Source organism: Manacus candei, unplaced genomic scaffold (assembly GCF_025592945.1).
Source record: "Manacus candei isolate 608988 ecotype Guabito, Panama unplaced genomic scaffold, ASM2559294v1 h1tg000013l, whole genome shotgun sequence".
In the NCBI taxonomy this organism is placed as follows: domain Eukaryota; kingdom Metazoa; phylum Chordata; class Aves; order Passeriformes; family Pipridae; genus Manacus; species Manacus candei.
This window is the reverse complement of record NW_026138061.1, coordinates 10,200,468-10,215,286: the sequence shown is the minus strand read 5'-3', so window position 1 is coordinate 10,215,286 and position 14,819 is coordinate 10,200,468. Positions and strand designations below refer to the sequence as shown.

Below are 14,819 nucleotides of genomic sequence, written 5' to 3'. Positions count from 1 at the left end.
CCCAAACAGATAGAATATACAAGACCACTAGACTTCTTGCTTTGACCTAAACTGAAGAGATCAAAGGTCCTATGGGATGTCCCAGCCCAACAGATGTTGTTTCTGTGTGATTCTGTGTCCCCAGAGCCGACCAGGGGCGAGGCTGAGCATGGATTGTCAAAGGGCATATTCAGTGCACACACACACTCCTGTGCACAGCCACGTAGACCAATGCAGAAAATAATCCCTTAATGCTTCAGGACCCTCCCTGATCAGACAAAGGGGGATGTTAATTTTAGGTGGTTTTATTGCTGTGTCTTTTCTGTTTGCAGGGCCCTGCAGGACCTCCAGGAGACAAAGGGTCACTGGTACAGTATGTCTTTCTAGCTATACCCAAATTTTATGGGGAGGGAGATAACCAAATGTGTTTCTACCAGTGATTTCATGAAGGTATATGTAATTAATTTGGTTTTGCCTGAGAGTTGGTCACAGAGTGGCTGACCCTCCAAAGGGGACTTGTGCATTACCAGGTCCTTGTCTCCTATATTGAGTTGTGAGAAAGAGTTGATTGAGAGTCTTGCACGGGGACAACTTTTCCTTATGTGTCAATAATCCTGCAGGAGAAAGATTGTTACTTTTTCACCCTTCATTTAAAAAATTATACCAAGGCACATAATTCAGGACACACTTCTATGCCTTATAGCCACAACCTCAAAGGTTTTAAATAAACAGTTTTTAAGCATTTTTCTTACTGAAATCTTACAGATTTTGGTATTCACCAAACACAATTAGTTTCTCAACATTCAGTTTTACAAGGACACAATCCATTGTTGTGAAACAGATAACTGTACCATGTTCTCACAGACACTGGCATGAATTTCCAGCACAACAGCCAGTCCTAGCCAGTGCGATAGCTTGGTACTGAAGAGCTGGACCTTCTTTTCTCCTCTGCCTTCCTGTGCTCACTCATATTTTCTCCCTGTTCAAAAACTTGCCTCCTATAAAGAGTCATTATTATCTTTCCAGTTGATGTATGTGAAATTTGACTTCAGAGATGCTCATGAAGTCCCTTGAGGCACAGAAATGATGGATTCTGGAATAGTGCATTGTGAGATTTAATCATATTTTTTCTTAAACTCTCTCATAGTTGTTTAACTACTAGTTAATTTTACCTCAATAACTATTAGGTTGAGGATTTCTTTTCTTCAGCTAAGAGGCACTTCATAAATGCTGTTCATGTTATTGGGTTTGTCTGTTCTCTCCCTTCCAGGGTCCCCGTGGTGTTCCTGGTATCCCTGGACCACAAGGGCCTCCTGGGCAGGATGTAAGTAAAAAAAAAGTCTAAGTGCTCAATAAATTTGTCAATGCTTGAATCTAATATTCCTGAAAATTTGTGCTTACAGTCAACTGCAGTCACTGAGTGTTACTAGGATGGTCTAAGGGAGATGATTGACAGAAGTGGAGCTCTTACAAGTTAGGATGTCAGATGGGAAAATAGTTGGGATAAGGATTACCTCAAGGAAAGTGATGGACTTCACCACTGAACCATTTTAAAATGACACTGGGGAATGGCAGCATACACTGGGGAATGATTCTACACTGGAAAAAGATGGTTGTTAAGCTGTCTAGGAACTTCTTAGAAGTCTCTGAGATAAGTACCCCTGTAGTATTTCTATGAAAACAGGGCCACAGCTGCTGAAAAAAGTTCTTTATGAGTTCATTTCGCTGCTGCTATTGTTCATGCTGGATGACATTTTAACCTCTTGGTACATTGTCCTCTCTCCTGCTGTCTCAGTGGGTGAGTCACGGAACTGAGGAATAGAGAGAAAAGTGGCAGAGTCCCAGCTGGAAAACTGTCCCCTCTCACTGCCTGATTCTCTTGCAGTGCTGAATCAGAAAGAGGAGCATTTTTTTCTCTGTGATGTGGAAACCAGTCCTCTGACAGAGGCTCTGGAGATTTTGAAAGCCTTGATCTTTGGATTTGTGCCTGTTGAGGGAACACTGTGGGGATGGGGCAGTGACCTTCTGTAACTCTCCTTCTCAGCACTGTTTCATGATGCTGATGTTTTATGTCTGAAATGGGTAACAGTTTCCACTAACTCCACAACAAGCAATTTTCAGCTCTAGTGTGGCTTTACTGACATACATCAGACGGCCTAAAAGTTTTCTTCCCACCTACTTGTTGGCCAGAGAGGTTGTGGATGCCCCCATTCCTGGAAGTTTTCAAGGCCCTGGGGCTCTGAGCAACCTGGTCTAGTGGAAGATGTCCCTGCCCATGGCGGGGAACTGGAATGAGATGATCTTTAAGGTCCCTTTCAACCCAAAGCATTCTATGATTCCATAATTCTGTTATTCTGTACTTGGTCACCAGATGAATGATAATGTCAGGATATTCTTCCACAGCCCACGATAGTAGAAATGGTCCTTTGCCTCCATCACCCTGTACCCCTGAGCAGCTTCAGATGTGGGATTGATTGTGTCCTGCTGACTGTCCATAGATCTCCTCACCTTGCTTCAGATGGCTGAGATTTTTAATCAAGAGGTTTTAAACATGAGATATGATTTATTTTATTACATATTATGTATTTTACATATGATTATATTTTATTTTATTAGTTTATTACAGCTGTGTTGTGTGAGGCAAGTGCCAGAGGCAGCTTTTCAGTGTCTCTGACTCTTCTCAGACCAGTGTTAATTGGTCAGCTCTTGGAGAGGCAGCACTGTAATCTTTACAACTTTTTTTTCCCCTGCAGAAGATTAAGTCAAACAGAACCATTCCTCGTTGTAAAACACATTCTCCACACTTACTGCACATTCCAGCATTTCTGGTGTTACAGCAGGGATAACCTATTTTGACAAGATCATGCATTCACAGTTTCTTGATCTCCATTTTCATTTAACTAGTACAGAGCATTTTTTGTTCTGTTTATGCCCTCTTGGATATCAGTGAAGTGTTCCTGCATTCTCTGAAGCTTGCCCATTTTTGTACTCTGCTGTGTTCAAACAGTATGGCATCAGTTAGGAAAGCTCCAATTTGAATTGCTAATATGAATTTGCCATGCAACTCCCAAGCCATTCAGTGTCAATTGCCTTAATGACTTGCCTCAGTCTTGTATTTTGCTGTGGCCTTTGCAAATGTGTTCCATGTTTTTTTCTGAGGCAGAAAAAAATCTTTTAAATCACATTTACATACATTAAATTATTCTTTTCATTGTTTTTTCCAGTTGCAAGCTCATCAGATGCTTGTGGAAGTGTCTGCCATAAGCTGTTGTACTCTCTGACACTGCAAAACAGATTTACAATTGTATTTGGGAAGGTGAAAGAGTCAATCCTTCTTTTGCAATAGTTTGGCTAGAATTATCTCCCATAGGTGAATAAATTCATTTTTTTTTTATGTGACTACCTTCTAACTTTTTTTCTAGTGCCCTAAAAGCACGCGCTTTTTTTTTTTTCTGATTGCACTGCTCAGGGTCACCTTTTGAAATATCTGTTGGCAATTCAATCAAATATCAAGAGTTCTCAGGACAGTGTCTTGTTTTATTAAAATTTAGGTTTTGAAAATGTTTGTCTAGGTGTGCAGTACAGTTGTGCTGGTTTGGCCTTGTTCTGTTCCTCTTTGCAAAAGGCTTGGTATTTATTTGTCCTGTGAAGTTCATTATGTCCATAAAGCCCTACAAATTCTCTTTTTCTGGAACAAAGCTGGGAGATATTGTCTTCTCCCATATAGATTATTTTCTTATCTTTAATTGCCCTTTTTCTTTTTTCTGATTAACTAAAACTCTGATTATTAAAGCCTGAAAAGTGAAGTTTTTTAGGTCTTTGTTATTCCCGATGATACAACTAATTTGTTCTGTAACAGAACCAGTCTATCTTGTGCCTGCTTTAATGCCCTCAGTCACTTAAAAAAATTACTTGCTTTTGGAAAAATATAATCCAAATCAGATTTTAATCTGCAGTATTAAAATAGTATAGCCTTAAGTACCTTCTGTCAGAGAAACTGGCCAAACTCCTAGTCTGAGAATTATAAAAAAATATTTCTACATATAAAAAAATATTTCTACAGCTGTCTACTTCAGCTACTGCAGATCAGGTCCCTCCTGACTGATAAGTAGATTTAAATTAGATATTAGGAAGGAATTTCTTACTGTGCATATAGTGAGGCACTGGCACAGGATGCCCAGAGAAGCCGTGGATGCCCCATCCCTGAAATTGTTCAAGACCTGGTTGGGTGGGGCTTTGAGCAACCTGGTCTAATAGAAGGTATCCCTGGCCATGGGAGGAGAGTTGGATTATCTTTAAGCCCAACCATTCTATGATTCTATGGAAAGTTTATAGGAAGACATAAGACCATAGGACAAACCATGGTGATGAGGTGCAGAGCTCAGACAATCAAATGCATCCACCAGCACTCTTTTATGTGTGACCAGCCCTCTGTTACACCCTTTTCTGTCTACCCCTGTCTGTTACTCTCTGCTGTCCATTCCCCTGCACAGCCCCTCATGCATCTCCCCAGCTCTACTAATTCCTGCACCCCTCCCAGTTCAGGGTCACCCTAGTTTACAGTCTTATCACTTGCAAAGTCCAGACTGGTCTCCCTGGAAGTGCAGCCTGTGGTTTCCTGATAGCCCATCAATTGGTGTGTGACAAGATTTGTTTCTTGCTTTGTCTGTGTCTTGGCATATTTAGTTTCTGATTTCCTCCTTTTCCCTTAATTTCCCAATTGACAAGGTCCTGGATCAGATAATCTTGCTGGAATAAGCCTCCTCACACTTCCACATGCATTCATCAATTAGTGTGAATTTCCAGATTTGGTTCCCATCACTACCATCCTTATTTGTTGGTCAGGTTTGTGTCCTTGATGTTCTAATTTATGTCTTTTTCCTTATTTTCCCTTGTTGCATTGAAAAAAGGTCTTTGACCAGATACTCCCAAAGGAGCAGACACTCTCTGGCCAAATACCCTTACACTGCATGTTTTGGGAATCATCCTGTGACTGTCTGCTGAGAGATAAAATGTTTCTGTTCAACATAACTACTTAGTGCTCTTAAATTAGGAAATAATCTGAATGAGACATTCTCTTATCCTACTATTAGCAGTGAGGGCACCTGTTTAATAGGCCCTTTCTGTACTTTGATTATGATAATTTTAATTAACATAAACATTTAATTAATCAATATTTAATTAGTTTAATTATTCATGGTAACTAAGTTTCAGCATTACTGGGAAGTTAATCTTCCCCTGAGTTTACTTTCATAATTACAAAACCTTTGTGGATGCATATATTACTGTCATTGGATTTGAAAAACAGGGTTTTCTTTCCTGAGGTTAATTTTTCTCTGCACTTAGAGGGACAGTTACAAGGAGCTTTTCTCAGTATTTTTAGGGTAGTTACACCCCAAACCAGAATACACTTATTAAACCTCCTCTTGTCTCTTTATTGCTGTAACTTATAATCTATTTAAATTATTGCATTTCAAGTTTAATTTTCAGTTGTGTAATAGAACTATCCCACCATAAGTCTGTGTGACTTACACACTTTCGTTATATACTTATGTGTTTCATTATAGATTTTCTTTAAGTCATGTATTTTCCCATACACCACTTACCTGAGCATCATTTTTCAGCATAACATCATCACAGTTTCCCTCAGTTCCCAGTTAACAATCATTCCTATGTGTCAGATTTTGCAGACTGATGCTCTGGATCCTGTGCATCACAGCTCCTCATTGCTGACATTTTTTCCCTATATTGGTGTGCTGTACCACCCATTGGAAATTCCACTTTGTGCCAGCCACTGTTGGCTGCAAGTTCCTGGAAGTGTTCAAACTTTACAAGCTTTTCAACACTGCTTGTTATTTGGATCTGCATGTTTTCCCACATCATGTTAGCAGCATTTCTTTTCAGTGCCATATAGTTTTTTGTCAGACTAATTTCTTCTTTTTTTTTTCTTTTTTTTTAATTTTATTTTTCTGGATTTCTCTTTTCCAGTTTCCTCTCCTATTAGCTTGTCAGATGCATTTATATCCTCCCTGTTATCATTCTAGCATTTTGATTCTGCTCTGGGCAATTTGAAAACGTGCCGGGGAAGGTTTAGGTTGGATATTAGGAAAAGGTTCTTTGCCCAGATGGTGGCCAGATACTGGAAGTGGCTTCTCAGGGAAGTGGTCACCAAGCCTGACAGAGTTCAAGACATGTTTGGAAAATGCTCTCAGGCACATGATGTGATCTTGGGATTGTCCTATGCAGGGCCAGGAGTTGGACTCTGTCAGTCCCTTCCAACTCAGGATATTCTGATTCTATGATTCTGTGCTTGCAGCTTGACCCTTTTTGTCAGCCTTTTCTAACTCCAGGCCTCTATAGAACAACAATCTTTCCTTTACTTTGGATTATGCTTCCATTTGCCTGTCCTCTGATAATGCACTGTGCTGAAGTGCCATCATCCTACATCTGTTTTTTTTCTTTTTGGTTCAGAGAAGCATTCTTCAAAGGGCATTCTCTGTTTGCAGTTTTGTACCTTTCAGTTGTGTGACTTCTCCTGGGAATTCAGTGTTTTTCAGGTTTGTCAGCCATGGCACAGAACTTAATCTCTTTTTCTGTCTCATTTACACCCTGTTAAAGACATCACAGCTTCACATCATACAGTGTGCAAGAAAGTAGGTCCATCCCTTTTTGTTTCAAGGCAATCTGATACCATGTGGTTATCATAGCTGTGCTTAAATCTTCCCAAGGATTTCAGTTTTATTCACTATCTTCTTGTGTGTCTTTTCACATAACTAAGAAGTCTTTTCCTATACTCTTTTAAAAAAATCTTCTTTAAATACTCAAATTACACTGCTAGTGCCTTGTTCATGTTTATGATCCCAAAGTAAAAGGCTGTCAGTGAGCCCTATGGCAGAAATAGTTTATTTATAGCTGTGCTACTACTCAGCATGAAAGACATTTCTGAACTGTCTTTTCTGTGTTGCTTTTTGATACAGGATTATTCTCATGGTTCAAGTCTGCTTTGCATCACACTTTCTAAAGAAAGTGCTGTGTGAGTCTTCCTGAACACAGCAGATCTGGGAATATAAGACCTGTGTAACTGCTATTTAGTCAGCCCTCTTCCCACTTGCAGAAGTGGCTGAGAACCACAGTGAAGAGGATGCTAAAAGCATGACCTGACAATTAGCACCTGTGAAAGACAGGGGACTTTGCAAACATCCCACAGTCCTCTAGGTTCACTTTGATGCTCTGTGGTGGAGGCAAAACTATAAACAGCTATAACGTTTCCTTATTTTTACTCAATTCCCCAGTTGTGGGGAATTATAAGTTAACCTTCTCCTTTGGACCTTATCTTCTCTTTATCCTCCCCTGCAGGTTAAGTTCCTTGGGAAACAAGCATTCATCCATGGGCTTCAGTACTGTTTCAGGTCCACTTTAGATCCACTTCAGTTTGTGTTTAATATTCATCTCTTAGGAAGTCAAGGTAGCTGAAGGATTGTTGCTCACACAGACACATTTAATTTGGAACAGAAGAAGATGATCAGTATATTTTCCCCTTTTTTTGCTCTCCTCTAGCAAGACATAAAGGATTTAAGTACTATGGGAGACACAAGGACGAAATTCAAGTTTTCCCTATAGCTCTAGTTGTGTAGCACACGCAGTGTGCTTCAGTCATAAATCCCCAGGTGACCAAGTACTAACCATCTGGTTGTCTTCATAAATAATACAACAAACTGATTGGAGACAACAAACTAACCTGAGACAAGGTGACTGACAGAACATCCAGTCTTCATCCCAGCAAAGGATTTAATCAATTTTTAATGGAGGTTTCCAGGTGAAAAATTTTGATTGCCTTAGATTTAACTAGCTAGCCCCTGCTGAGCCACTACTTGTATGTTCATTGTATTGATCATCATCCAGATTTTGACGCAGCCCAGAAAGCCAGTTGAGTCCTGGGCTGTATCCAGAGCACTGTGGGCAGCACGTTGAGGCAGGTGATTGTCCCCTCCCTGCTCCTCTCTGGTGAGGCCCCACCTGCAGTGCTGCATCCAGCCCAGGGGTCCCCACCACAAGATGAACAGCAACCTCTTGGAGCAAGTCCAGAGGAGGCCACCAAGATGATCAGAGGGATAGACAACCTCTCCTATGAGGAAAGGCTAAGAGAACTGGGATTGTTCAGCCTGGAGAAGAGAAGGCTTTGGGGTGACCTAGTTGCAGTCTTCCGGTACTTGAAGGGAGCCCACAGGAAAGATGGAAAGAGACTATTTACAAGGGCCTGTAGTGACAGGACAAGGGGGGAATGATTTCAAACTGAGAGTAGGTTTAAATCAGATATTAGGAAGAAGTCCTTTACTGTGAGGTTGGTGAGGTACTGGAACAGGTTACCCAGAGAAGCTGCAGATGACACATTTCTGGAAGTGTCCAAGGCCAGGCTGGATGGGGCTTTGAGCAATCTGGTCTAGTGGAAGGTGGCCCTGCCCATGGCAGGGGTTGGAAACAAAATATTCTTTAAGGTCCCTTCCAACCAAATCTATTCTGTGAACACCCTGGGTGACAAATCTGGAACCACCCCAGAGAGCACTCCAGCTGGGACGTGCTGCAGAATCAATAAAACTGAACACAGAAAGGTGCTTCCAGATTGTCAGTAGAAACTGTTCCATTAGAAGCAAAAATAGTCAGGTAGGACAGCTTTTGTATGTGGTTAAGATAGATGGAAGATATTTAGTATGCTCTTTAAGGTTCTCATTATGGATAGAACATGCATATGTTTGAGTGATGACACAGGGTGATGGACCAGGTGGATACAGGAATTTAGCAGGAAGTGGTTTGGGGGAATCTCACCAAGTCTATCTTAAAACACCACTGCAAGGATACTCTCGATGAAGATTTCTGTCACCATCTGGACAGTGACCAACTGTCCTGTTCAAAAGATTTGGTTTCCCATGTGAGCATTAGTTTATGCAAAGATATTACAATAATCTCTAGATGTGGTTTTTGTTTTGTTTTGTTTTTTAACAAACTAATGAGTTGCTAATGACAGGTAAGAGAAACCCATTGAGGGGTGGGGGTTGTCTCTTTTCCAAACCATGACTTTCTAGGCTTAAAATTCTAAGGATGCTGGTAATTTCTATGCCTTCATCTCATGAAAACTAAAACCACTACAGCTCCCCAGACAAACAAACCTGTTTGCAAGGTCTCAATTTTGCATGTTACAGATGCCATCAGAGATTTAAAGCTTCATCCTTCACACTATTGCATTTCATAGTGTTTCCTGTGACCAGAAGACAAACTAAAGCAATTTCAATCTCTGTGTGACTGAAATGAGTCTAGCAAGGTCACACGGTAGGTAAATGAGGTTTAGGAGGAGTTCAGAGGATGTTAAAGTTGCAGGTATTGAGTTTACTGTTTGTCACATGCAAGGAGCAGTGCTGCTGAGCAGCAGACAGTAAAATGTGTGCTAACCCAGAGCAGTCAGTGAGTGTAAGAGCAACCTGGGGGTTATTGTATGATAATTTCACATTTCTTTTCTTTCTTTTGATCTGTAGGGTCTACCTGGAAGTCCAGGGGAAAGAGGACCTCCTGGAAAACCTGTATGTAACTTCATTTTTGTGTTACATATTTCTTTTAACTCAGTTTGCACCTGTACACCTCAACTCAGAAGAGCGCTCCGGTGCTTTTCCACTGCTGCTTTTCCCAGCAGAGTAAAGGGAAAAACACTAAGACCCACTAAGGGGTTATGATAAAAATATCTGTGACAACTTTGAAATAGTACGAAAATAACCAGATATTCTGCATGTAAAAAGCCAAAATTTTAAAGGCACCCTTTTAGCCCCACTGTGCAGTGCCCTCAGCAAGAACTCGTCTCAGATGTGATGAAGTGCATGTTTGTCCCAGTGAGTCCTAGGCAAGGAAAGGGAAACCACTGACCACATTCAGGAAAAAGATCTAATGTCTTGTTGCTTTTTAAAATTGTCTGAGATAATGAATTTCTCATTCCACAGGGTTCCCCACCCCTGCTCTCTCCAGAGGACATAAATCTCCTAGTAAAGGTAATCAGCCTTTGATGAGGGTAAGAGTTTATCTGTGTGTTTGATTCAGACCTGACTATCATTCTGTGATGGGAAAGTGTCTGACTATAAGTCCAAAAGGTGTCTTTAAACACTCTGTCAAAGCTTGAAACTTGTATGTCTCCTACTTGCACCGGTATTGGGACATTAGTGCTCACACTGGAGATCAAAATGCCATCTCCAGCAGTGAAATGACCTACAAAGATCCCTATAAAAATTTTGAGGCTTTTTCAGTTATTTCAGAGGCATGCATTCCCAAGGAGAAATAAACATTATCAGTAGTATTATCCAAACCAGAAAATGGAAACCAAATTAATAAAATATCTGATTTTTTCACATATATCTTCAACAGTGACTGGAGTAATTTTGAACTGTGTGTGCAAAGTTAGTTTGCACTGTGCATCTGAAAGGATGAAGGTAGTTAACCCCAAAAGCACCCATGTTTCAAAAGTGATGATCTGTCTGATTTTACTCTCCATGTAGAGAGTTTTCTGGGAAACAAGTCAGCCTTTGGTAGGCATTGACTGCAAAATCCTTTACAGATTTCCATGGGCTAAGTTGGGAGTCTTTTAAGCTGTCTTGAAATATGGCAAGAAATCCTTTCTTATTGATTAAAACAAACTAAACATTTGCCTTCTTTTACTGACAACATTAACAAAAGGGCCCTTTTAAGATTGCTACTGTGAAATGACTTTGAAGAGCTGTCTCTGTTTTGTGGAGCCCAGTATGATTCTAGAGGTTTCACTGTAAGGTGTTGTTTGGGATTTCTAATCTGGACAAGAACAAGACACTCATTCTTGGGCACAGGACAAAATTTTGGTATTCTGTCAATTATTTCCTTTACTTATGCTATGGTTAAACACACTTCTGCATTCTTTCTGCTTAGTATTTTTTCACTCCATGATTGGTACAGATCTGTCTAAAGCAATTCCAGGTGAAATAAGGGCTCTGCTGTTCTAGGTGTTTCTCAAGCACTGACATTGTAAGTAGATAAAGGTGCGTAGGGACTGAGACTCAGAAAGGTAGTTTACCCCACAATTTTACAACAGATCATTGACAGAGGTGGGTGTTGTAGCAAGGTCTCCAGAGTCTCAGCCTGATGATCTGTCTGTTGTGCTGTGTTGTCTCCTATGGGCAGGATTCTCTCCCCTTTTGCTGAAGGGAATCTGCCTTTGAAATGGAAATGTCATAGCACTGTATTTAATCTGCTGAGGATAGCTGAAGTGTAAAGACTACTGAGATGATGCTTCAAAGTTTTGCAAGGTTTGGAGGTAATGATTCTCCATGATAAAATTTGGCCAGGACACTGTGACATTCACTTAGTCTTCACAAACTCCATCGGATGAGTTCTCCTTGGCAATGCCAGCTGCTGAATACAGTTTCCCCTGCAAAACACCCTTTCTGACATTGTGCTGCACCTGTTTTTCCCTAGAAATCTGCCCTCTGAGCAGTAACTCAGCTCTTTCAGAGTGGTGCAGACACAGTTTTCTAGTAGTTTTGAAGCTTCAAAATGATGTTGTTCTTGTTAGCCTTGTTTTGCGACTCTCTGACCTCCATGTCAGGAAGGGGTTTTTCCATTGTTTCTTGATCCTGGACGATCTGTTAGGACCTAGAACTAATAGGAAACTCCCCATGGGAGCATGTGTGAGCTCAGCTGCTGCCCCTCACTCTGCTCCACACTGCCCCCAGTGCAGTTCTGTGAGGCAAATTCACCCCCGTCCTATCCAGTGAGGTAAAACTGCAAAGCTTTGCATATTATACCAGCACCACTGTGCTGCATTCATATTGGGTGTCTGTAGAGTCTGCTAAGTGCCTGAAGTCTATTGCTGATGTGTGTCTCCATGTTCTTTCCAAGGATGTGTGCAGTGAATGCCCTCCTGGCCCACCAGGACTGCCAGGTATCCCAGGTTTCAAAGGTGATAAAGGTCTCCGAGGACCACCAGGCAGAGATGGCCAGGATGGGAAAATGGTAAGAGAGTTGGGGAAGTGACCATGCCTTGGATCTGGTGTAACCTTGTTTTTCTTATAATATGGCTGATGGTTTCTTATAATTTATTTTTTTTTGATTAACAACCTACTGAATCTTTTTTAGATACTTGTGGACTAAACTAGTGTTTACCTCTACGTTTTCTGCATTGTAGGGGGTTGCTGGTCCCAGAGGTCCTGCAGGCCCACCTGGGCTTGATGGCCCAAAGGTTGGTTGGTTGTTTTTCAATTGTCCCATGAAAACTTTTTTGTGACTAATAATCACACTAATTAGTCTGGGAACAGGGTGCCCAGAGAAGCTGTGAATGCCTCATCCCTGAAAGTGTTCAAAATCAGGCTGGATGGGGCTTTGAGCAACCTGGTTTAGTGGAAGGTGTCCCTGCCCATGGCAGGAGGGTTGGAATTAGATGTTCTTTAAGGTCCTTTCTAAGTCAGACCGTTCTATGACACTGTGAGTATAAGGGATCCTTGGTGGGATCCATCTCTGTGTGAGGAGGTAGCAGTGCCCTGTTGGGTGGGCAGAACTGCACAGCTCCCTGCATGGACGCTGTTTCACTTCAATAGTGTCTTCTACCATCCCTTTCACACACAAACACACACGTGAAGGGCTTGATTCTTGATACTGAGTTTCTTTACATTGCTGTTCTGAAGACAGATAAGGACACGAGAGTAAGTTTCAACCCAAACCAGGTGAGGAAGAAATCAAAGCCTCAGCAGTAGCCACTGTGCCTGTTCCTCTCCTCTTTGAATGTTATGTTCTGGAACCACTTAAATTAAGGCTGCTGCACTGAGCTGCTGGGCTCCATGAACACCATCTGCCATGGTGGTTTTATCCACAAACTCTGAATATTTCCTGAAACAAGTTATAGGAAGAACTCCTTGTTTCAGCTATGTGCTTCTGCCTTATGGTCTAGGGACATAGGCCAACACAAAACTTCCATTGTCTGAGGTATTCCACATTTCAAGCATTTCCATGAAGATGTCTGTCATCGGTCAGCTCACAATGCCAGTGCCTGGTCACAGCTGAAACCTTTACGACTGCCTAATGTGAATTAAAAAACATCAGTGGAGGGAAAGAGAAGGTGATTTCATGATGGACCACAGTTTCCTCCACATATCCCTGTATTACTGGCTTACTGTCTAAAATTAACTCCTGCTATTTTAACATCTTTGTATTTGCACTTATTAGAGTGTAGGACAAGCTAATAGAGATTTATGAATTAATTTTATATCTTGCAATTAATAGTGTGATGGAGAGAGCAGTACAGTCTCAAAAGTAAACACAGAGTTGATCAAAATGAAAGAATGTTCCAGGAGAAAATTTGCAAGAGAATTAGTAACACATAAGACCAATAACAGGCAGAAATGCCAAGCAATCTGAGACATACCACATCTGCTACTTTCTTCTGTGTTATGAGAAAGCAGAGATTTAGGCAGTAAAATTGGATGTTTAGGTGAAATACAAGGACATATTTCAAACTGTACATGTGCATAAAATAAAATCAAGCAATTGATAAATAGCCTAACTTGAATTCAGTGAAAAGAGTTTGCAAATGCTAAAAGCAAATATTGTAAGACCCATGGGAAGGCGCAAACACAGAGACAGTCTTTGTGAGTCCTTACTGAATACATTAGGAGGAATCTTGCAGCGAGAGACCCAAATTACTCTCTATTTATGACTATGTGGTATATTGTCCTTACCAACACCATCTAAACTATGAGGTCTCATTCTGGAACAGAGCAGTAGAACTTCAGATCTTTGCTCGTGAGCAGCTTTATGCCTTCTGTCCATATGAATTAGAGCTCTTTGAATTAATAGATAGAAACCCTCCCTCTCCCCCTTGTCCTCTAGCTCTCATGTAGTAAAGCAGAGTATTATTTCCTTGGCCAGCAGTTCATTATTGTTCTGTGCATTATTCATAACCTGTTCACCATCACCTCAGTATTTTTCACTGAGTGAGACTCCTCTTGCCTTATTTTAAGCACTGATGATGCAGACATCTACATTTGAGTTAGTGTTACAATCCGCCCCAGAAAAAGGGGAGAGGAGTAACCCAGGTTCTTATCAATAATTCCCTTGGGGTGGATTAGAGTGAAACGACACTGAATAATCGGTGTCTGAAAACATATATAGGTAGGGTTTATTTTAACAATTTTGTTTTAACAGGTATGTTAGCATTTTGGGTGTTGTCATCTATATTATATGTCATAGGGATAACCCCTGGGGGGTAAAATGCATAAGGGAGAGAAGGGAAAGACAGGATAAGGCTAAGGAAGAGAAAGGAAAGACAGGATAAGGCTAAGGGAGAGTAAGAGAAAGAAAAACTGAGAGTGGACAGATGTATATAGTCACCACCCATGGGGTCCAGCGATGAAACTTGATCATTGCAGCTTCCATGTCTGTCAGTTGAAGTGGTGGCCTTGATCTGCTGGGAGTGAAGGAGGGAAGCCCCCACACTGCAAGAAGTTATGAGTTATTATATCCATGGTCAGTGTCACGGCCATGCCTCAAGCCTCCAACCTCTCCCTGGGCCCTGCACAGAGTTTCTGTGTCTGGCCTGGTTCCCATCTTTGTTTTTTTTTTTTTTAGATTGGCAGAGGGGGAATGGGCTGTTATGGGCCATCAGAGGTCCTGCCTTTTCAGGGTTTGACACCTTCAATTGTCCATCAGAGGTATAATGCAACAGTCAAAAGCCTGCAAACTTGGCTCTTTACTGGAGGGAGGGATGGGCCCAACTGTCCATCCGAAATGCAAGTCAAAAGCCTGCAAAAGTCTCCTAGAATGCATAAATCATTAAACATTTC

The 14,819-nt window shown here is 41.2% G+C and overlaps 1 protein-coding gene across 1 annotated transcript in view; it reads left to right on the top strand.

The window, feature by feature from the left end:
• Positions 1 to 14,819, top strand: part of COL22A1 (collagen type XXII alpha 1 chain) — a 196,044-nt gene that overhangs the window by 157,345 nt on the left and 23,880 nt on the right. Inside the window, exons 41-46 of the mRNA XM_051778556.1 lie at positions 312 to 347; positions 1,250 to 1,303; positions 9,507 to 9,551; positions 9,963 to 10,010; positions 11,884 to 11,997; positions 12,170 to 12,223. Of these exons, the coding sequence (XP_051634516.1) occupies positions 312 to 347; positions 1,250 to 1,303; positions 9,507 to 9,551; positions 9,963 to 10,010; positions 11,884 to 11,997; positions 12,170 to 12,223 (351 nt within the window). The remainder of the gene's footprint in view (positions 1 to 311; positions 348 to 1,249; positions 1,304 to 9,506; positions 9,552 to 9,962; positions 10,011 to 11,883; positions 11,998 to 12,169; positions 12,224 to 14,819) is intronic.